The sequence below is a fragment of the Dermacentor variabilis genome, chromosome 1 (assembly GCF_050947875.1).
Source record: "Dermacentor variabilis isolate Ectoservices chromosome 1, ASM5094787v1, whole genome shotgun sequence".
Taxonomy (NCBI): domain Eukaryota; kingdom Metazoa; phylum Arthropoda; class Arachnida; order Ixodida; family Ixodidae; genus Dermacentor; species Dermacentor variabilis.
This window is the reverse complement of record NC_134568.1, coordinates 278328398-278351440: the sequence shown is the minus strand read 5'-3', so window position 1 is coordinate 278351440 and position 23043 is coordinate 278328398. Positions and strand designations below refer to the sequence as shown.

Below are 23043 nucleotides of genomic sequence, written 5' to 3'. Positions count from 1 at the left end.
CATAGAGGAAATTGTGCGTAATCAACGAAATAAAGAAATAACTTAATGGAAATGAAAGTGGATGAAAAAGAAACTTGGAGCAGTTTATTCAGAAGCAGCAATATCTTTGTCAAAAGCGCGAAGATGAGCAGACTTATATAGTTTTTTTTTTTTTTTTTGCGTTTTAGCAATGTCGGCTATTGTCCAAAGGTAGCGTAATGACTGAGCTGCTCGTTTGTCTGCTAAAAGCAGTCGACATATGCTGTTACATGCCGAAAGAAGATGATGGTACTTGTTACCACGACAACCTATGCCCCGCTGCAAACATTAATGACATCTAAAACAAGCACTCTTCCATGCTGTCGAAGCTCTTGCCGCTGATGGCTAGCAGCCTCCGCAACTATAGCTACAGGAAGGAGAGGAGGAGATGCCTAAAGCCTTCATGGCCCTTGCGTCACGCTTTACGTGCTGCGACTGGCCTGCACCTGCCTAGCAGCGTGGATAGCAAGCAGAACATTGAAGTATGTAAAAATTATGCATTTGATCTAAATACTCAATTGCAGATTGGCGCAAAGGTTCATGTATTATGTGATTGTCCAACCAATGGCATTGGTCCAACCAACTTTTTGGTAATTCGTTTCGTTAACTGCGGTCCTGTACTTCAAAGATGGCAGCGCTCATCAGTGGTCATGCGCGGAGTACATTGGGTAAATGCTTTCAAGTTTTGCAAGGGACTGTCGCGAAAGGTACGTAAAAAATGATGCCTTATTGTTGGGAAGCGCCTGTTATGTGGCGCAGTTATAAAACGATGTGCATTTTGATTCATTTGAGCTCTCCGCTGTCTGCCTGGCCTGAGCGTTGGAGTCGCCACTGACTGTACAGCCTTGCTTAACTGACGCTAATAAACTGTTCCTGTAGTAGTAGCGGCAAAGGCTTACAGGCTTAATTTACCACTTGTTATCTTTGGACAGCGCACAGCACATATTGGTGGCTTCTGCGATATCCTGTCTCGCGCGCCCCAATCGCGCGCATGGAGCCCTGCATGTCGTCGAAAACGTTTTAGTAAAAGAATCACAAAAGCAGAGGATTTAGGTAGTTGCGGGCGTTGAACAGGTCGGTTAAATTTACTGCTTCTACAATTATTCGTAGTTTATTAAGCGTACTAATATAGGCGGATAAAATCGGGATATGAAATGATCGGTGAAGTGTCCGCGTTTCAGTCTCCGTCTACTCGAAGTTCCGTGGTACAGAGCCTTCCGCGTAAGACGCCTGCAGCAAGAAGCAAAAGGCTTCGATTTATGAGATAAATCTAATTGTAGTAGTGAATCTATAAATGTAATAAGGTGCAGCCGCAGTTCTATCCCCTCCTTTCTTGACAATGATCGGGAGTTGTTGGCAAGTACTTTCTGCTCACAGTATGTGACCAGAAGCGGCTATACCTATTCACCATTTCCTTTGGAGTTGCTTGCATGTTGATTTAGAGGAAATAGAATGATATGACTTTGAATATTTCCTGCAGAGTTATACTTGCATCAGTCACCTTTTTTTGTTTTTGTTTTGTCAGGGCTAGTTGGGGTGCAGCCATCCCGAGGTGCACGTACCAAGCCGAAGAAATGCCTGGGACTGCTGCGCAATCACCATTGGAGGATAGCGTGAGCGTCAGCATATATTTTTTGATCACACTTGTTTATGACTTCAAGAACATGTTTATCGTCGAGAAACAAGTACAGAACATGTATTTTGTACTTTTTTCTCAACTTCATCATAGCCATTTTGAAGGGCACTGCCACATCTGTGGTGCTCCATATACAGTCGAATGCCTTTATAAAGAAGTGCTTAGGGCCTCCGAAATCATTTGCAGGTCACTTCGTTGTAAAGTGCGTGCACCGTACAGCTTACGTTAGAACTGGGGCAGCATGATTCCTTTGTTATACATGCCATTTTGTTGTAGAGGCATTCATTGTGAAGGCACTAGAAATGTACGAGAGCGAATCAGAAAGTCTTTGCCTCTATCTTTTTTTTTTTAGCCAAATTAAGGCTGTAAATGTGAAGTAAACATATCCATTCTCAGCGGTGGACCTTTCTTGGACGTGCCCAGCCATAGCTGCCGGTAGCTCCGCGGCACGGCACTACTCTCAGTTGAAGATGACAGTTGTGCTTCACACGTCCACTGCGTATGAGCAACGAAGTGTGGTTTGTTTTCTATGGAGTTAGGGTTGAATGCCCATCGAAATCCACAGGGAAATACAACCCACGTATGGGGAAAGGTGTCTCGCTTTGAGAAGTGTGAGGGGGGTGGTGTTGTGAGTTCGCAAAAGATTGTCAAGACTTGCATGACTCCACGACAATGCGAGGCCACATGTGGCAATCAGAACCGCCGACAAACTCCAGTCATTTCATTGGGGGAGTCTGAACCACCCACCACACAGTCCGGACCTCGGCCCTAGTGATTTCCATGTTTTCGGTCCCCTGAAGTTCCTAGCAGGACAGCGATTCACGATTCACAGTCCGACGGTGGTTCCAGTCAGCCAGACAAATTCTACCACAGAGACATCTCAAGTTTAGTGCTGCGATGATACAAATGGTCTCAACCGGTGTGGGGACTGTGTGAAAAAGTAGTGTAAGGGACATAAAATAGTGCGTATATTTGTAATTATCTATGTGTACCTTATTTTGGCTAATAAAAAATAGGGGCAAAAGCTTTCTGATTTGCCCTCGTATATACTTTTGTGCAGACACTTTTGTACCATGAAACCCACTTGCTTGCTGTTGCTGCTTCGTGGTGAGGGCAGTATAGATTATTTTAGGCGGCTGCGTTATAATTCATGGCCTGGAAGCTTCATGATATCTTCCTAGTGCGTACAGTACCAAATAGCATACCTTTGCCTATAATTCATTGCTCATCAGGGACAGAAAATAGATACATGCAGAAGTGGTTTGAGAAGAAATCTTAGTGGATACTCATAAGCATGCCCAAACCAATGGTCTCAAGCATGTAATAAATACTCTATGCATTTGCTACATGAATGCTAACTTTCCAAAGTTAATTTTCTGACCTGTAGACCCCTGGCTGTAGCATTCATCCTAACCTTCCAAAGTTACTGAACAAACTGTATCAGCAGTCAACACATAGTGACCGCTGCCTAAAGATAGTTTATCATGATCATCATTAGCCTGAGTTCAGTCCAGAAATAGGTTTTCCTGAAGATTTTCGGTTACCCCAGTCCTGTGTCAGCCAAACCCATCATATACCCCTACCTGATCATTCTGGCTCATCCTCTGCTACCCTCAACTGTGTTTCTCATCCCTTGGCACCTGTTATGTTTTTACTTTAGGAGGGCAAAAGTTATGTGTTCTATGCATTTTATAAAATGCCTGGCTTAAGTTTTTTAAAATCTTTATTAGAAAATTATCTATTTGCTTCTATAATCTATGCTGCTGCATTTATATCTCAAATTGTTGCGATTATCATTTTTAATTTATTGCTTATGTTATGATGCCTTGCTAAAATATTTATTTTCTTTTGATAGCTAGATCTTGAAACTGTTGCCTTTGTTAAGTGCATAACAATACTACTTACTTGGCAAGTTTCCCATAGAGGGTACTTCTCCAGGTTTGGACATTGCAAAGAGACAAACGTGGTGTGTTGATCATGTGCTGGTGATTGTGTCTGCAAAGTATCAAACCGCAGCATGGCATAGAAGAGCCGGAAGCCCATGCGGCCTTCCTCTCAAGGAGCCCCATTTCCTTCCAGAGAACAAAGGTAGCAGATATTAACGCCTGTGCATCAGATGCACTGCCTACATACAATGTCTCCGATCATGGCACATGACTTCGATAAATCATGCAATGCTCTCTGCTCAAAACTGCCGCTGGGAGTGTGCTGTACAGCAAAAAAGAATAAAAGAAAAAAGGAGAAGGGGGCGGCTTACAGCAAAAATGTGACACGGTCCTTTGGCTCCAGTGTGGAAGAAGACAGGAAAGGAATGTTGTTTGGATGCTAATTAGGCAAAGGGAGAGAGTGTCTGTGTTGGCAGCATGACGGCACAACATTGCAGTTCTTTCTATCTCCTCAATTGACTAACGATTTGAGTTGCTAAAGTTGCTAAAACCTGGATTGCCGGAAATGTGGCACTGCTGCAGCTATATTGAAACAGTTACTGAATCTGTCAGCCTGACATATAAGGCTGGGAGTGACTCCGAGGCTAAGATGCTGGGAAAAACGTTGCCTTATATAAAAATAAATACGGTAATTCTGACCCCAATGTTCATCCTTTTTGTGCAGCTTGCAATCTTGAGTTCTTGAGCCATGAAGGGATAAGTGCCAGACAGTTTGCATTTCAAGTACCCAGCCAAAGCTATCTCTAGTTCCATTCGAGTAGGTTACATGACTTAAAAAAAATTATGTAGTCTATTTAGAAGAGTACTGGCACAAAAGTTTTCCTTTTTTTACCTTTTAGGAATAGCTGTCGACCCAGTAATCATTGTATGAAGTGTCAAATCCTTCCATATGCAATACTGTTACTCATATCTATAACTGTCACCAGTTCAAGATGTATGCCATGGGCAGTCTAGCTTTGGACATGAATTAGGCCAAAGGGTACATAATGGAAACTAGAAGTGGTGGATACACAGTATCCCAAACTATTGATGTATTCACCTGTCGGCTTCATACAGTGGTTGAAGGCCACACTATGGCAACTACTGCCCAATTATGTGAGTGTAAAAGGGCTGGCATGCCTGAGGTGAGGCCTGGACTCACAGGTCCCCCCCCATCCCCCAACCTTTCTCCCCTGTGGTGTCGCAAGTGGTGTAAGTTTACTTTGCCATTGGTGTGCAACAAATTTACTATTATCACTTCCAGGCAGACCCTGTGTGTTTTACTGTGATGATAGAGGCTAATAGTGATGGTACTTTTAATGTTAGTAAACCAATAATCTCTTTATTTTTCAGAGCTGGTCTTCCCAGGCGCTGGAATGAAACTCGTGAATTTGCTGACACACCAGACTGGACATTCAATGGTACATAGCAACTTTTTGTGTGTTGTCGTTGCACGTGGCTTATTTCTGATCTATGGCTTCATAACCTTTGCAGTGTTCTTGATGCGCTGTATAATTTGAGTGGCACTATTTCCCGTTGATGTGGCAGTCCAATGGAAGCTGAGGGAGGATTCGTTTTTTTTTTGTGTTTTAGGAGGGTGTGTTACTATACAACTACCAAGAAAGGATTAAAAGAACACAGGATGACACTTCATCTGCGTTCTCATTTTTAATTCATACTTTCCGTTTGCTTATAGCACCGCGTCAAGTTAGGCAGAGTGAAAAAGCACTATTTAAAGCACTCTTGCATGTAGGCCGTGTAGCACTGCCTAGCACTTGCAGCTGACAAGTGCGGGAGGTGGGGTGGGTTGATAAAGTTGCATAATGAACAGCGCAAGAAAGACGGTGACTAAGAAACGAAATGGATGCGATAGGCACTGACTTCAAACCAAATTTTTTTCAGAAGCGCACATAGAATATATACTCATCTTACCCTAGTGATCTCATCAAAGCAAAACCTGCCATGATGGCATAGTGGCTAAGGTGTTCTGCTACTAAACCTGAGGGCGTGGGATCACATCCCGGCCATGGTGGCTACATTTCGATGAAAGTGAAATGCAAAAATGGGCCGTGCACCGCGCATTGGGTGCACGTTAAAAACCCCAGGTTGTCAAAAATAATCTGAAGTCTGTGAATGTGGCGTGCCTCATAACTAAATCGTGGTTCTGGCACATAAAATGTCATACTTTAATTTTTTACAGCGAAGCTGTATACCTCTACCGTCCAAGGAAATTTTTGTGTCGTAAGCGAAAAACTCCTCATACGTGGGCGGATGCTGGAGATAGTGCAATACCGGCCTAACTTATAAAACCACAAACTGTGCCATGCCTTCAAAAGGACCAGCTTGTTCTGTTTCTGTCCGGTGAGGTAAATAGTGCACAATAACATATGAAAGAAACACGAATAGCTCAACAGCAAATTGAAGAAAAGACAATGATGTGGATCCGACCTACTGTCGGAATCGAATTTGGCATGTAGCTGGCTATGGCATCGACCCTGCGGTGGTGTGCCTCGGCCACTCCTTTACTTTCTCCATAACTTCGAGCAGGTGCTCATCGTGGATCTCAAACATGAAGAGGGTTTGGTTGATCATTGCGAACAGGTTCCCCTTCCTCTGCGCCCAGTAATACCCCAATAGTACGCTATAATTCAGCTGCACAAGTAAACCTCTGAGGAACACAATGTCCGACTTGACTCACTTCTTGACGAAGCTGTGCACTTCTGAGAGCTTCTATGTGAGTGTCAGGAGCTGGTTGGTGTGTACGGGGTGGGGAACAGAATCTTGCTTTTGAATCGCTATTTGTATGGAAGAAACCACTTCCTGGTGTTCTGCAGCCGACATGCCTGGATCTTTTTACGTGTGCCACGTGGCTCGGCACAGGTAGTATACGAGAATCAGAGGCAAGCGTCGGATGGCAGAGCTGGAATGACAATGATCCCATGACCACGCCGGCAACGCGAACATGAGCGTATCAGTAGAACCTAGTTGATAAGTTCCCGTTACGTACGTTTTCCCAGCGCCAAGGTTCGCAGTCGAGAGCACAAAAAAGGATGCAATAGAGTTACGCTAATTTTTTACCGGTTCATTCGTTCCCGGAAAACACAACTATTCAGCACCAACATTCAGTATGTTGCAGTCGTATGATACGATTTCCGGCTGCTAGAATGCCCGATGCATGCGTGATTGTGAGCATTATATAGCTGGCCGCGGCGGCGGCGTCACTGCAATACTCGCCCGCCTGTCTCGCGTGAAAATGCTGGCGTGCACTCAGTTTGTCATTTCGGCACCAGCAAATCTTTTCGGGGCCGTTGCACGCGGTATTCACAGCTATCGCTGCCAGTCCGATTGCGATAAGCGTCTTTGCCTATCTGTTTCACAGATCTTGCCGTCGGAAGCGTAGCGCACGCTTTTAATAGGCGATAACCGAAACGTGCCGCCGTTCCCTGCTGTAGACTGCGATCATATACATTTTCTGGCCGTTATATCCTATGTGAACAAGAAAAGGTGTGAGGCTCATGCGATCGTGAACAGTATATAGGCGCCTGACTCACGTGAAAACGATGGCGTGCAGTTTCTTATTCCAGTACCAGAAAATCTTCGGCCGTGTCGTTGCACGCGGCATTCAAAGCTATTGCCGCCAAACATATTGCTGTAAGCATCTTCACTCATCTGTTTTACAGCTTCTGGTGTGTAGTGACATTGGTAGCATACTGCAAGCTTTTAGTAGGGGATAATCCAACGCACGGCCATTCCCTGCTGCAGGCGGTGCGATGTGGGCATCACGTTTTGCTTAGGCAGCATCCGGCACTGCCCACGATTTCGTTTCGGTTTCCCGTCGCCCTCTTTAAACACCATGCAATATGAAAACAACAAAACGTGTCTCAGGCTGCCGGAGCGCCACCAGCTCGACGCGCGTCGCGGTCTTGTGCTGTAACGATTGCGCGATGCTTCGCATTACGTAGATGTCAACAATAGTGAGTCTGTCAAATTTTGTAGTTATTTTGGATCATACTTTTTTCCGCTTAGGGCGTTTTTTATTGCATTTTTTTCTTCCAAAATGTATGACCGAGGTTCTACTGTATCTAGCGGCTCAAGTTCGTAGACACTGCCAGCCTTGTGGCCTAGGAGGCTAGATAGATAGATAGACACACTTGAAGTGCCTGATGATTCCAAAGAATGCTTCGCATGAAAAAATTGTGAACTGCTGGAACCGAGTCTGCACAATTACTCTATATTTAATTTCTGGAGATGCAAGAGTATTTGCATGTGAGCTTTAAGAACAAGGTGCAGAAAAGTAAATATGTAGTTGTCACACTTTTGCTGAGATGCAGAACATGTCAGCCCCTCTTGGCATAGCAAAGCGAGGCAAGCCTTGGTTGGCACTGATGGTGGCATCTTGCAATGTGCCATAACCGATGACAGAAGTGTCCTCATGCACGAAGCAGTGTAGTGGAAGACATGCAGGCAGCTGGGAGGCTGCACTTGCTGTGACACATCCACCATGGCTTTGCAACCTGTCGGGGTGCAGCAGCAAGTGCTTCACTGCTCTTTAATTCCAGCAAGCACTGGTAACAGTAGCACTGCTCTGTGTCTGCTCTGACCATGAGTGCAGCAGCCTGCATATTTTCACAGAGGTGTTACCTGACGACTGTGCAACCCCTGCTTGGACTTGACCCCTCAAACCCCTACTGTAGCTTTTGTGTTGTATGGTAGGTAATAAATTCAGGCAGTCACAAGATGCAACGACACAGAAAATAGAATGCGTCGGTGCAACCTTCTCTTTTTTGGACTTGATGACGAGTATAAGGAAGACTGGGCAGCTTCAGAATCGAAAATAATTAAGTTTTGTTCGGATAAACTTGGCTTACAAACAACCAGCACACAATTTGAACGTGTACACAGGTTGGGTAAGTTCGCCGAGGACAAACGCAGACCAATAATAGCAAAGCTAAGCTTCTTTAAAGATAAACAGGTCATCCTAGCATCTGCGCACAAACTTAAGGGATCTGCATTCTCGATTCGAGAAGACTTTTTGCCATCGACGCAGCTTGCTAGGAGAAAGTTGGTTGAATTTGCCAAAATGCAAAACAAAGCATTCAAGCTGTCAATAGATAAGCTACGTATTGACAATAATACTTACATGTATGATCACGCAACTGACAAGGTCATTTCATCTCAAAGATAGCCAGAAAACGGTACTTGTAGAGACATGCCGCAAATAACCCAATCAATTTCATCAGTACAGTTGATATTCTTATCTTTCACTAACATTCGAAGCCTACTCCCAAAGCGTGATCTGGTGTGTTCTTTTATCGAAGACAGTCATTCAGACATTATCGTTTTGACAGACTTGGCTACGACCCGAAATAACCAACAACGAAATTCGTCACGATTGTCCTATGTACAACGTATATAGGTATGACTGCACCGAAAAAAGAGGAGGTGGCGTCTTAGTAGCTGTTAATCGAAATATTTCATCGCATATCATAGACACTAACTCGGCCCTTGAAATTCTCTGGGTTGCATCCTCATCCTTATCTGTCAAATTATTAATTGGTTCTTGCAATCGTCCTCCTGATTATGACCAATCGTTTGTAGAAGAATTACGTTACAGCATTGACAATGCAACAAAACAATATTCTGCTGAGAATATCTACATATTCGGCGACTTTAACTTTCCGAACATTGATTGGCCGCAGCTATCATCCCCTTGTCACAAGTCGGCTGAGTTCATTAACTTAACCTTAGAGTTCAACTTACTTCAAGTTGTCAGAGAGCCCACTCGAGGAACTAATGTTCTAGACCTGGTTTTCACTAACGATCCTGAAACAGTCAGTCCAATTTCTTATCTAGATAGTTTTAGTGACCATAAATTGCTTCAGTTACAAATTAGCGTGCCTTTAAAATTTACAGGAGTCACGGTTAAACAGATTCGCGATTATAATAAGGCTAACTATGCTAAAATGAATACTCACCTGGTTGTGTTCTTTAATGAAACCTTCTTGCCGTCCTTCCAATATCGTAACATTGATGATAACTGGGTACTTTGTAAAAATGCCATTTCAGCTTTAGTTGTCAAGTACTTTCCTCTAGTCACAATAACGAATGATATATCTAAACCTTGGTTTAATAAATATATTCGGACTCTACGTAACAGAAAAAAACACCTATACAAACGTGCTAAGAAATCGCACAATTCTAATTTATGGGCTGAATATAAAAAGTGTTTAAAGAAGTACTGCACTGAAGTAACCTCGGCTAAAGACAAGTACTACTCCCACGACCTACCTTCACTACTAGCTTCTGATCCTAGAAAAATTTGGCAAACCATTGCTCCAGACAGCACTATCCATCACATATCGCTACAAAAAGATGACCAAATCGAGCTGTTAGATCAAGAGAGCGCATATGAATTCAGTAGGTTCTTTTCATCTGTGTTTACTGTTGAAGTTCATTCCAAAATGCCCATTATTCCTGATCATGAATTTCGATACATGGAGCCCATTGCCATCACAATCTAAGGAATCGCATGCCTCATTACTAACCTTAAAGCATCTTCCTCTGCTGGTCCCGATAACATATGTTCTAAAATCTTGAAGAATACATTGTCTATCTCTAGCAAAATATTATATCGCATTTTTCCCCAACCTTTATCAACAGGCCATCTTCCACTTGATTGGAAAGTTGGAAAAGTAATTCCAGTGTTTAAAAGTGGTAACAGAAATATGGCGGAGAACTACCGCCCTATCTCGCTCACTTACATAGTTGCAAAATGCTTGAGCATATTATTGCGTCGAATATTTATAACCACCTCGAGTTTAATAACTTTTTTTAATAATCAGCATGGGTTCCGAAAATCTTTTTCGTGTGATACACAGTTATTGGAATTCACCACTGACTTTAACATAGATGATAACCTTCAAACTGATTGCATCTTTCTTGACTACTCAAAAGCATTTGATCGCATTGCTCACTGCCGCCTCATCGCTAAGCTATCTGCTCTTAGACTGGACTCGCTAACGCTATCTTGGCTTCATAACTTTCTATCTTTTTGCAAGCAGTTCACAGTCGTCAATAATTTTGCTTCTTCTTTTTCTGATGTCACATCTGGTGTTCCGCAGGGCAGCGTGCTAGGCCCTTTGCTTTTTTTAATTCATATTAATGACCTACCTTCTAACATTTCCTCTTGCATGCGACTATTTGCTGACGACTGCATCATATACCGCACTATTGAAAGTCATGATGACCATTTGATCCTCCAAAAGGACCTTAACCTCGTTTATGCCTGGTGTGATAACTGGCTTATAATAACTCGAATAAGTGCAAAACAATTTCCTTTACTAATAAACAGTCACTTTCTAACTTCATGTATTCTATAGACAACGTTTCACTGCCCTGTGCGGTGTCATATAAGTACTTAGGCTTCCATCTTACATCTGACCTTTCATGGAAATTGCATATCGCCAACATATGTGCTAAAGCGTCACAAACGCTGGGTTACTTACGTCGAAATTTGCGTAATTGCTCAGCTCATACATGCAAATTGGCATATTTAACCTTCGTCCGCCCACAGCTTGAATTTACTTCATCCATCTGGTCACCTCATCAAAAGTATTTAATCTCAATGCTGGAAGCCAAACAAAATAGAGCCGCTCGATTCATTTCATGTAACTATAACTGCCATTCCAGTATAACAAAAATTAAGCTAGGCATTTCACTCCAGACATTATTCGTCGTTCTGTTGCTCTTCTATGCTTAATACACAAATATATTCACAGCGTAACGCCATCCCCACTGCCACTTGAAAAACCATTACGCACATCCAGGTGCCTTCATAATCACCTCAGCATCAAACGCATATTTGGTAAAACTAAAGCTTTCAATTCCTCGGCTTTGCGACAAGCCATCGCACTTTGGAACGATCTTCCAGATGCCATTGTTTCAACCACTAACCGTGAACATTTCCGTGAGCGCTTATATACACATTTTATAAACTGAGACTGTATAATGATGCATTTTTTTGTTCTGCTTACTGTTGCTTTTCTTTGTTCTTGTTCATGCTCATCACATATTTTATTGTATAATCCCCCATCACTCAATATTCCGACCGGAACCTGTGACGTACGTTTAAATAAATAAGTATGTGTGCGCTGGTATGTTTATTTCCTTTGTAATAGAGTGATTATCATTTTCAGATGGAAGGCCGACTCCATTGACTGGGAAGCAGAGGAAACGATATCTCCAGCAGAAGGAATATTGTGTAAGCTCAGCAACCTTCCCTCCGTTTTTTTCTTGCTGTTTACTTATTTTCGTAGCTACACCAGCTTGTAACCAATAATTCATTAGATTATAATTATAAAAATTATAATCTGTAGCTGCTTACAAAAAGTGCATTGCACAAAGGAACCTGGACACTGTGACAGTGAAGGCAATTTGGAAAAAAATTATTTCAACATTTCAACATTTTTCTGAAGTGGTCAACCAGATAATGCTGACCTTTCCATGGTGCCACAGATACCTACTTCGAGACTGTGGCACAGTTTTGAAACTTGCTTCCTTCAGCTAAGTTTGAACTCTACCAGCAGGCATGGAAATTTGGCAAGCTAGTATGAGGCTTTGATGAACAGGCTTGCAACCATTGGTGATGGTTATGTCCAGGACCAGAGTAATGAAACATGAACTTCTTTTTACATGGCACTCAGACTTCCATGCATGTTTTGCCAACTGTTCCCAAAGAAAGATACTCTGAAAATGGAGCTCTTATGAGTAGCTGTGACTGCATTGTCTAGAGAAAAATTAGTTGTTTTCTGGCTATTTTCTTTGCTGTGAGAAAGAACTTGGCTAAGTTGGGCTTGCAACCAGGAACCAATCCCGGAAAAACATTTAGCTTGCTACAGAGTTAACTGAAAATCAGCAATCATCACCACTACTGCTTTCCCCTGCTGTTGGATTTTAGAGCACCTGCCTTGTGGAAATAGATGATTGCACAACTCATGTGTGCAGCTTTCTCATCTGTTCAGTTAACAATCACAATGTTGTTTGACAACTTTGCGCAGTGAGAGCATGTATATGTCGCATCACCGGCCATTCGCTCTGACGCAGACAAGGCCCTTTGTCAAAATGTTTGCTCCAGGCTGAGGCTTCTTTTCTTCATCCACTGTTTAATGCCTCTCATTGTTGCATTTGTCAAATAACTGGGACGTGGGCCATCTATGATGGACTTCTTATCTGTTTTAGGCTCAGCTGTCTTGTTCTTTTGCATAACGTTGAGCGAACATCCTACAATGTTTCCTGAAATTTACAGCGGCTTCCTCTCAATATTAATGTCTTCAAACTGATATCACGAATATGCATAAATTGGAATGTATTAATCGTTTGTCATTTATATGCAGGATGTGTAAGCCTAACGTTGATGCTGATATGGTACTTATGCCAGTGAACAGCTGAGTCCATGGTTTTTATGCATTTCTGAAATGCCTGTTTCTATACTGTGATGAAAACAATGCTGACAAATCCAACAAATGACTAGTCATGGTTCGACTGCCATTCCTGCCATCAATGTTAGAGTAACAATCTGCAGATAGTCGCGGGAGTGCTCTCCAGGAGGCATTAGTTGCTAAACGGAAACTTTGCAAAAAACAAAAACCGCTTTGGTGCTTGCACCGACAACATTGTGTCACTGTTGTTAATCCTTAAAGCTTTCTAGCTCAAGCTGTACCTGTCCTAGCAGCTTGTACCACTATCGCCAAGGATGAGGCCTACTTGTCCATGCCGCAGTTTTCATTGGTGTCATGGGCGACTTCAATGTAAAAGTGGGGAAAAAACAGGCTGCTGAACAAGCAATTCGCAACTATGGCATTGATTCTAGGAATGCTAGAGGAGAGATGCTAGTAGAATTTTCAGAAAGGAATAAGCGAAGAATAATGAACACCTTTTTCAAGAAGCATAGCTACAGAAAGTGTTCCTGGAAAAGCCCTAATGGTGAAACAAGAAATGAAATTGATTTCATACTTTCTGCCGATCCCAGCATGGTGCAGGATGTCGAAGTCCCTCACAAGAACAGGAATCGGCCTCCCTAGTGCAGTATTCGGCCACTCCCTCCCAAATGACTAATTCAATCAACCAATGGCCCTCAGTCCCCAGCAGCTACGGAACACCTGACCAAGGCGGCGGTCAGACTTGTAACGCAGCAGAGGGTGCTAAGAATCTCGGGACCCGGGCAGGCCCTGACCCTAGCAATGTTTAACACTCGAACTCTTTCTGGTGAAGCTAGCTTAGCAGGCCTCTTTACGGTACTATCAGGTATTGTTTGGGATATCATTGGCCTAAGTGAGGTTAGAAGAACTGGTGAGGCTTTTACAGCGCTGACTAACGGCCACGTCCTCTGCTATAGAGGACTACCAGATAAGAAGCAGTTCGGAGTAGGATTCCTAATCTATAAGGACATAGCGGGCAACATTGACAAATTCTATAGCATTTGTGAGAGGGTAGCAGTAGTCGTAACAAAGCTGAATAGGAGGTATAAAATACAGGTAGTACAAACCTATGTTCCAACCTCCAGTCACGATGATGAAGAGATTGAACAGTTTTATGAAGATGTTGAATTAGCGATGTGAAAAGTGCAAGCTCAGTATACTGTAGTCATGGGCGACTTCAATGCAAAAGTGGGGGAAAAGCAGGCTGGTGAACAAGCAATTGGCAACTAGGGCGTGGATTCTAGGAACACTCGAGGAGAGATGTTGGTAGAATTTGCGGAAAGGAATAAGCTGCGAATAATGAACACCTTCTTCAGGAGGCGTTGGAACAAAAAGTGGACCTGGGAAAGCCCTAATGGTGAAACAAGAAATGAAATTGATTTCATACTTTCTGCTGATCCCAGCATAGTGCAGGATGTAGAAGTGATAGGTAGGGTAAAGTGCAGTGATCATAGGTTAGTGAGAGCTAGGATTCACCTAGATTTGAAGAAAGAAAGAGTGAAATCGGTCAAGAAAAAACAGGTCAACCTAGAGGCAGTAAGGGTAAAAGCAGACAAATTTAGGCTGGTACTTGCAAACAAATATGCAGCCTTAGAACAGAGAGATGAAGCTGGCATAGAGCTAATGAATGAAACTAACTAGGCTGGCTTCAGAGGCACCAATGGAAGTGGAAGGAAAGGCACCAAGGCAACGAGTAGGCAAGCTTTTCCAAGTAACCGAGGACCTAATAAAGAAATGACAGAGAATGAAAGCGTCCAACTCAAGAGATACAATTCGTGGAACTGTCAAAAGTGATCAACGAGGCGAAAATAAGTGCTATTCGAAATTATAACATGAGAAAGTCTGAAGAAGCCGTAAGAAATGGATGCAGCCTGAAATCAGTGAGAAGGAAACTTGGCATAGGACAAACGAAGATGTATACACTGAAAGATAAGCAGGGTAATATGATCAGCAATCTTGAAGGTATAGTAAAAGCAGCGGAAGAGTTCTATACTGACCTGTACAGTACCTAGAGGACTCAGGATAACTCCATTCGAAACAGTAATGAAGAGGGTACAGAAACTCCTCCTATAACTAGCAATGAGGTCAGAAGGGCCTTACAAGACCTGAAACGAAGGAGAGCGGCAGGAGAGGATGGAATAACAGTCGATTTAATCAAAGATGGAGGAGTCATAATGCTTGGAAAACTGGTGGCTTTTTATACGAAGTCTCTATCGACTGCAAGGCTCCCAGAAAACTGGAAGAATGCAAACATTATACTAATCCACAGAAAGGGAAACGTTACAAAGAGTTGTAAAATTATAGGCCCATTAGCTTACTCCCAGTACAGAGAAACCTTGTTAAACCGTAGTTGACCGGAGATCGGAAAAAGTATGTACTAAATGGTAGTACCGTGTAACCGAAATAGCATGAGATAGTCCACTTAGCTGTCAAGAACAGAACTCGGAGAAGGTGCAATGAAAGGGGAAAAAAACATGCAGTATTTATCCTACTGAAGTCGAGACTAAAAAAAAGTTTAGCGAAGATCAAAGGAAATTGGGTTTTTTTATAAACTGTATTTGACCAACATGGTTGTAATTTATCTCACGAAGTCAGCATCTGGTGCATCTCTTTAATACATTTGTGTGACAGAAGAAATGTTCAAACAGGACATGGAAAAAGAGGCGTGTACAGTCTGTTGTTTTATCCAGTGCATCCCTTTTCTATGTATCTTTTGAAGATGTGGCATTGTTAAAGCACACTCTGTAATGGCTTGCTGAAATGGCTTACTCAAATTTTTTATCTGTAAGATACATGCTCAGGACCACTTATTGACGACTTCAAAATTTTCTATTGTATTTTATATGTAGGTCACCTTTGCTGTCTTGTCCACAAAATTTGTGCAATAGCCTTAAGGTACCACGAATCCCATCTCAAGGACCCCCTTTCCCATGGCGCAATATAAAATGTATAATAGAAAGTAGTGAAAAGAAATGGGAACAGTGGAGCTCTTAACTGCCATATGAAACAAGTAACAGCAGAAATCATGTGGCGCCTTGGCTTCTTAAAAAGCAATGCGAATTCGACCTTGATAGATTTTGCAAGACGTAAGAAGCTACTACAGTAACCTTTATCTATAGTACCTCTTACGTCCTGGGACTAGGGGCATTATTTTAATTTGAGATGTTATTTTTTTGTCACATTCTCCAGCATCCCTACCCCGGTTTTAGCAGGGGCAGATCCAGGGCAGCTTCAGGGAGAGGGCTGTCATCATAACATAAAATAAAATGAGGGGAAGAGAGGGGAGGAGGGGGCTTACTGCCATGATGTCATGCAGCATATAAACATTAAATTATGATGGTTCATTATAGTGCTGTCTCTTTTTATTTTCAGCAGTACTATTTTGTTGCCAGTTCACATATAGTTAGCCACATTGCTTGTTTTTCTACTGTGAAGCATGAGCTTTTCATCTGCATCATGATCTCATTGCGCATTCTTATCTATTGTTGGTCCCTTTAATCTTGCAAAGGTAGGAGGCTGTAACATTGTGGGGTATGAAACAGACCTTTTTTTTAATCTTGTTGTTGAGATGGTGCATGCTCCTGATTATGTATTTGTACATTTTCAGACAACCATTGTGAGGTATTTAAAGGAAATCAAAGATGCCCAGGAAGCAAACGTGCGTGTTGCTCAGGAAGAGGAGGAGATCAAGAAGCGTGTTGCTTCTGGAAAGTTCAGGCAGAAAGGCATTAATGAACTGAAGGTACATCAGCCAAACCGAACAAAACAAAGTGCTGAAACATAGTTCATTTGAATGGAAAAGTAGATTTTGTATTTCTGTACACGTGCTTGTTTAGTATTAAAGTAAAATTTGTTGCTGGTATTGACTTGCCGTGAGTCAGTAAAGTGGTGAGGGTGGCGTGCTGTCATCACACGGTCACCATGCCATGATGCCCAAGCTTGCATAAATTGTTGCATGTTTAAGAGGTTATTATGCAGGCATACTCCACATGTGTTTTCCTGCGCAAGTCTGGCAGTGCTAATAGGCTTGAAAGGACCAAGAAGGCATGTGACAACTCAGCGGCTGTGACATTCTACTGCCGAGCACAAGATAGCGGGTCAAATTTCTGGTAGCGGTAGGCACATTTCGATGAAGGCAGAATGCAAAAATGGTTATTTACATTGGTTTGAGTGCGAAAAAATTTGATTTGTTCGATTCACGATAAAGCCTGGGTGAATGATAGCCTGTAGGCCAAGTAAACTTGTCCGAGTCTGATTCTGGGGAGTGAGTCTAAGTGAGCCCGGCTGAGCAGAATTTTGGGCAAGTCTGAGTCCGAGTAAGGTGGGTCCCTAAGCAAAAAATATAATTTTTTAATGAGTCTGAGTGAGCTCCATTTATTTTGCTGACCTATGGGCTTCTACACATCTTGCTGAAGTGGCAAAACAAGCGCAGTGCGAAGGTGCTGGGAAATGCGTATATGTGTGTGTGTGTGTGTGTGTGTGTAAAATGCAAAAGAAAGGGATGATTGCCAACTTCAATGCTATTCACAGTCTATCTTATGGTTGATGGGTAATTGTTGATGACATGTTTTATATAATGATTATTATGAAAGGTGGCAGATGCCCAGGGACTACCCAGTGACCTAATTTGGTGTCAGAGAGGTTTATTGAAGAGTGGCACATACCGAGTGACCCATGTTGGTGTGAAAGAGGGTCATTGAAGGGTGGCTCATACCCCGTGCCAAATACCGTCTGACCCAAGTTGGCGTCAGAGAGATCCATGGATGAGGGGTAGACACACAGAGGCACATACCTACCCAGTTACCCAAGTTGGTGTCAAAGAGGTTCATTGAAGAGCACCACATACCCAGAGTTACATACCTACTGACCCAAGTTTGTAGGATGACTGGTTTTGAACCTGGTTCCGCCGGCACAGCAGCCCAGTGTTCTACACACTGCCCATGGACTAGTGACCCAAGTTGGCAGGAATGAGATTGGGACTGGATATACATAGAGACATACCGCAAACTGGATGAAGTTCCCAAAGAATGCTGATAGTATTAGGAAAAAAGAAAGAAAAAAAACCTTTTTGTATTGCTCTGTGGGTGTATATTAAGGAACTCCAGGCAGTCGAAATTAACCCCCGGAGCCACCCACTATGGCATACCTCAACCTATGGGGCCAGTTTTGGGACGTTAAACCGCGTAATATTAATCAGTTCACATGTCACCATACACCGTTCATTAATTTGTTAATACGCTTTGTAGGAAGGCATGTTTTTTTTGTGTGTGTATAACCATGTGTACAGCCATAAAAACGTACACAGCTATGGTGTGCATTTTAACTTAATGGATGAATCAAACTTTTTTACATTTAAGGAATAATCTAAGTTATCCACTCTCGCAGGCAGGCGAATGTGTCGACAATTACCGAATGTTGCTGGGTGGTACGAGCTTGGAATGAAGTTTGCTTAACCTTTTTATTCATTTTTCATTTATTGACCTCACGTCCGCAAGCGTACGTGTGGTGTAGGCTTTAGGTGCCCGTTCCAGCGGTGAGCGTCGGCGTAACCAAGCCAACGAGCACAGCGAAAAATAAGAGGGAACGCGGCACGCAAATGGGGATGAGAAAAGCGGAGAGATAGACACGCGAGGAGGAAAGCGGAGGAGGGTATGGTGAAAGCATGAGAAGAAAGGCGTGGTGCGGCGACGATGGCTACGAGATAGCGCCACAGTAGCGCGCGTCGTCTGGGAGGTTTGTCGGCGGCGGCTTCTGTGAATCGCGTCTACGCGTCAACCACGCGCTGGCCCCAAGCGCTAGCTCTCGCCATCTGCAGATTAGCTGGGCAGTGGCGCCACACTTCGTTCCGTTTGCAACGTGCTGCACGAGACCGATTGTCCACACCAGCCAATCGCGAAATGAAAACACGTATGGAGCTGCGTTAAAGGGACTCTGAAGCGATTTTGTACAAACGTGCCGAGTCGTTAGAGTAGGTTCTTCTGATCATTAATTGACGCATCAAAGTGCTCCGCGTAAAGCGTGTAACTTATCATAAGGTTTTATAAATGTACATAGCTGCCGATCGCAGCACGCTGCTCGGCGGAATTTTCGGCCGCCCCTACCCATATGACGCAAATCACCCAATCCGCCTCTTTCATTTTCCTGTGCTGCCCTCTGCCGCACGCCGCTGAAAACGTTTTGGAAGGGTCCCGGGCCTTTTGGCGGTTGATTTGTGTGCCTGCGCCCACGTTGAGTGCGCGTCAGTTGTGCGTTTCGTGGATCGCGAATCATTATTAATGGCTTCTTCGGTATAGCATGTTGTTCCTGAAGCCATGTAGCACTCAATGATTACTTGGTGAGCAGGCCTGAGTGCGCTGTTCTGCAAACAGTGCGGCCGATAAAGGCAGCAATCCTGACTTAAAGCGCACACATAGATGAGGGACAAAAAGGACGACGAAGACGCGCTAACTTCCAACTGATTTTTATTTTCAGAAACAAACGTATATATCCTGAGACACCAAGACAAAAGCGCCACCTACAAAGCGTCAACCCGACATGAGTATGCATTCAAAATTCATGACCTAAGATGAACGAGAGCGCATGTGCGACCTCAGAAAAACCAGTTCTTTGTCTGTTAATGCAATTGATAGCTTACTAACTGAGTCACCATCGGCAATCGCTGCTGCTTCAATGATAAGTCTGGTACATTCATTAGAATGCCTAGCTAAGACAGTGGTTCCTTCAAAAATCGGGACGCAGCCGCATTGTGCGCAATGAACACCTAGAAAGCCTTCCCGCCCTTTGCGCACTTTATTGCTGTGTTCTTGCAACCTAACGTTAAGACATCTACCTGTCTGTCCTATATAAGACCTACCGCATTTCAGAGGTATCTTATACACAACACCTTTCGAGCAAACTGTATAATTTTTCCTATGATTAATGCTGCAAGTACTAGGTTTCTTTGCAGCAGGATTGGTTCTGACACAAAGCTGGGCAAGTTTTTTTGGAGCAGAGAAAACAACGTTGATACCTGCTCTTTGTCCTATTTAAAGTTTGTGGGATATTCCATGAATGTACGGGATAACAGCTGTTTTGTTTCTTCGTTCATCTCGGAAAACCTGCGTAATACTAAGTTTAGCACCGATCCTCACAGCTTTGAGCCTCAGGTACATGAACGAAGAAACAAAACAGCTGTTATCCCGTACATTCATGGAATATCCCACGAACTTAAAAGAATAGGACAAAGAGCAGGTATCGACGTTGTTTTCGCTGCTCCAAAAAAACTTTCCCAGCTTTGTGTCAGAACCAATCCTGCTGCAAAGAAACGTAGTATTTGCAGCATTAATCATAGGAAAAATTATACAGTTTGTTCGAAAGGTGTTGTGTATAAGATACCTCTGAAATGCGGTAGGTCTTATATAGGACAAGCAGGTAGATGTCTTAACGTTAGGTTGCAAGAACACAGCAATAAAGTGCGCAAAGGGCGGTAAGGCTTTCTACGTGTTCATTGCGCACAATGCGGCTGCGTCCCGATTTTTGAAGGAACCACTGTCTTAGCTAGGCATTCTAATGAATGTACCAGACTTATCATTGAAGCAGCAGCGATTGCCGATGGTGACTCAGTTAGTAAGCTATCAATTGCATTAACAGACAAAGAACTGGTTTTTCTGAGGTCGCACATGCGCTCTCGTTCATCTTAGATCATGAATTTTGAATGCATACTCATGTCGGGTTGACGCTTTGTAGGTGGCGCTTTTGTCTTGGTGTCTCAGGATATATACGTTTGTTTGTAAAAATAAAAATCAGTTGGAAGTCAGCGCTTGTCTTCATCGTCCCTTGTGTCCCTCGTCTATGCATGCGCTGTAAGTGACGATTGATACCATGGAATGCCAACTAGCCCGTACCCAAACCGTGCTTCGATAAAGGCAGGCTGCCTTGTAATTTGTCACTGATTTCTGCATTTGGACATCACTTTTTGTATTCTTTTTACACATTATTTAGACGTTTCGCATATTCAAAAAGTCTTCGAGCGCAGCCTTCTGCATCGGATTACATCTACAGCCGCAGCACGTTGTTATCGTCAAATATTGTGGAAAAGGTCCATCGCTGATATGAAATAGTGTCAAAATATAGCAAAACATGCATATCTGCGCATATGTCCCATGTTGTTACACACTGAGACGAGTCAATATGAGCGGCCGAACCACTTAAACGACGGCAACTGTGATCCAGATACATATATTACGGGCTGTTAACTCATTCTCGCTTTTCTTTAACTCCATCATACTTACAGTTTTAGCGTGACATAGAGCATTATTAGAGAAAACTGTGCTTGCATAGGTGCTTATTTGTAGGCCATATTGTTCTCTCACGAAAACGCGCGGAAGCCATCGCTCATACGGCGTTGGTACGAATGAGCGAGGCGGTTGTTTATGCTGCTGTATACCGAATACACCGTCTCTTGTTTGCCGCTTGACGCAGAGGCAAACAATGCATCTCAGAAATTGAGAAATGTGTCGGCAAAGCAACACGTACAGGCCCACCCATATGCGAATGCGGCCGACAGCCTACAGGTACGGCGACGTACAGACGTTGGCACAGCGCTGTGTTGCCGCTTACCGCTTATTGTGTACGCGCCGTGCGAAGTGAAGTGTAGCAGATTTCAAATCGCTAAGGCCAGATTCGAACTATAAAAGCAGTTTCGTTCGACCTAACTGCTTACATTTTAGTTCAGGTCCGCCGGTAGCGAGTGCACGAACTCGACGGCGCCAGGTTAACCTTCACTGAACAGGATCGACATTGGCTCAAACTTCGTGGGCACGGCTTGAGAGGGTTAAAGTTTGTGCATTTCAACTTGGTAGGCGTGTATGACTCATTTTAAGCACGACTAATTATATATACAAGCGAAGACGCTGTCGCTATTGTGTTGTCGGTTCGACGGCCGATCGCACGGGGTTCGGTCGAACGATCGACGGTCGGCACGCTAATTTTGCCGGTGCCTTTGACATAAAAGCCTGTCGCAGTACAACTCGCGCTCGTAGGTTGCGTCGTTGTCGGTTGTCGACCTGGTATGATAAAAAGGTTTCAGTGACGCACAACAGTCGGTCAGTCATTGGAGTGATCATCTTGTCGGTCTCGTATCGACCCAGTGTTACCGCGCCCTACGAGTGCGTGCAGTCAGGAACGCGCTGCCACCACCAGCAAGCAGTGGCGTAGCTAGGTTGTCTGGCACCCGGGGCCCATAGGTCTTCTGTCACCCCCCCCCCCCCTCCGAGTGTAGCCCGTGGAAAGAGGGGTGTCCTCAGACGTATATGACCCCCCCCCCCCCACTGGCCCCTTGCACCCGGGTACAGTGTACTAGAATAGGGGCAGTGTGTTCAGGAAGCCCTCGCCGCTGAGGCGCTTCATGTAGATAGCACGAGATGGCGCTGTAAGAACATCGGCTGTACGGAACGTACGGCGCTGCGCCAGCGCTGCATGCTGATATTTTGATAATCATTTTCTGTCGCAATCAAATAGGCGTGCAAATCATCGGCGGGTGTTAAGATGTATCCCCGAAATTCACTTCATATAAGAGATGAATTGTATGTGCACTCCTAGCGCATCTCAACGCCCATTAGACGCATTTATTAACCTGACAGCAAAGGTTTTTCAGACACTGAAGTAGTGGCGTAAAGCCGTTAAATTTGTTTTGAGCCACGCTGCCACGTAACTAGAAATTATTCGAACGGAAAAGTCGGCTGCAAATAACGTCCTAGTAAAGGACATCGAGTTGATTAAACTAACTCGGATTCCAGGTGCGCACATTTTCTTTTGCGGTATGCATCCATAAAGAAGCGGCCGCGGCATCCGCGACCCAACGTCAAGCGCTTAGTTCCTCAACCGCTGTTGTAGGAGAGAAGGCAAAACAATATGTACGTACATAGCCCAAAGCCAAAGAGCTTCCCTGCTTGTCACTTACTTTCTTTTGCGATAAACATTTGTCCCTCGTTCTTTCATTCGGTTTCGC

General features: G+C 43.6%; 1 protein-coding gene across 1 annotated transcript; it reads left to right on the top strand.

Moving 5' to 3' along the window:
* Positions 1 to 530: 530 nt before the first annotated feature.
* mRpL52 (mitochondrial ribosomal protein L52) lies at positions 531 to 16917 on the top strand. The gene is made up of 5 exons (XM_075676255.1): positions 531 to 725; positions 1544 to 1631; positions 4933 to 5000; positions 11775 to 11839; positions 16663 to 16917. The coding sequence occupies exons 1-5, from the start codon at positions 647 to 649 to the stop codon at positions 16837 to 16839; spliced, it is 477 nt and encodes a 158-aa protein (XP_075532370.1). The 5' UTR covers positions 531 to 646; the 3' UTR covers positions 16840 to 16917.
* Positions 16918 to 23043: the final 6126 nt, after the last annotated feature.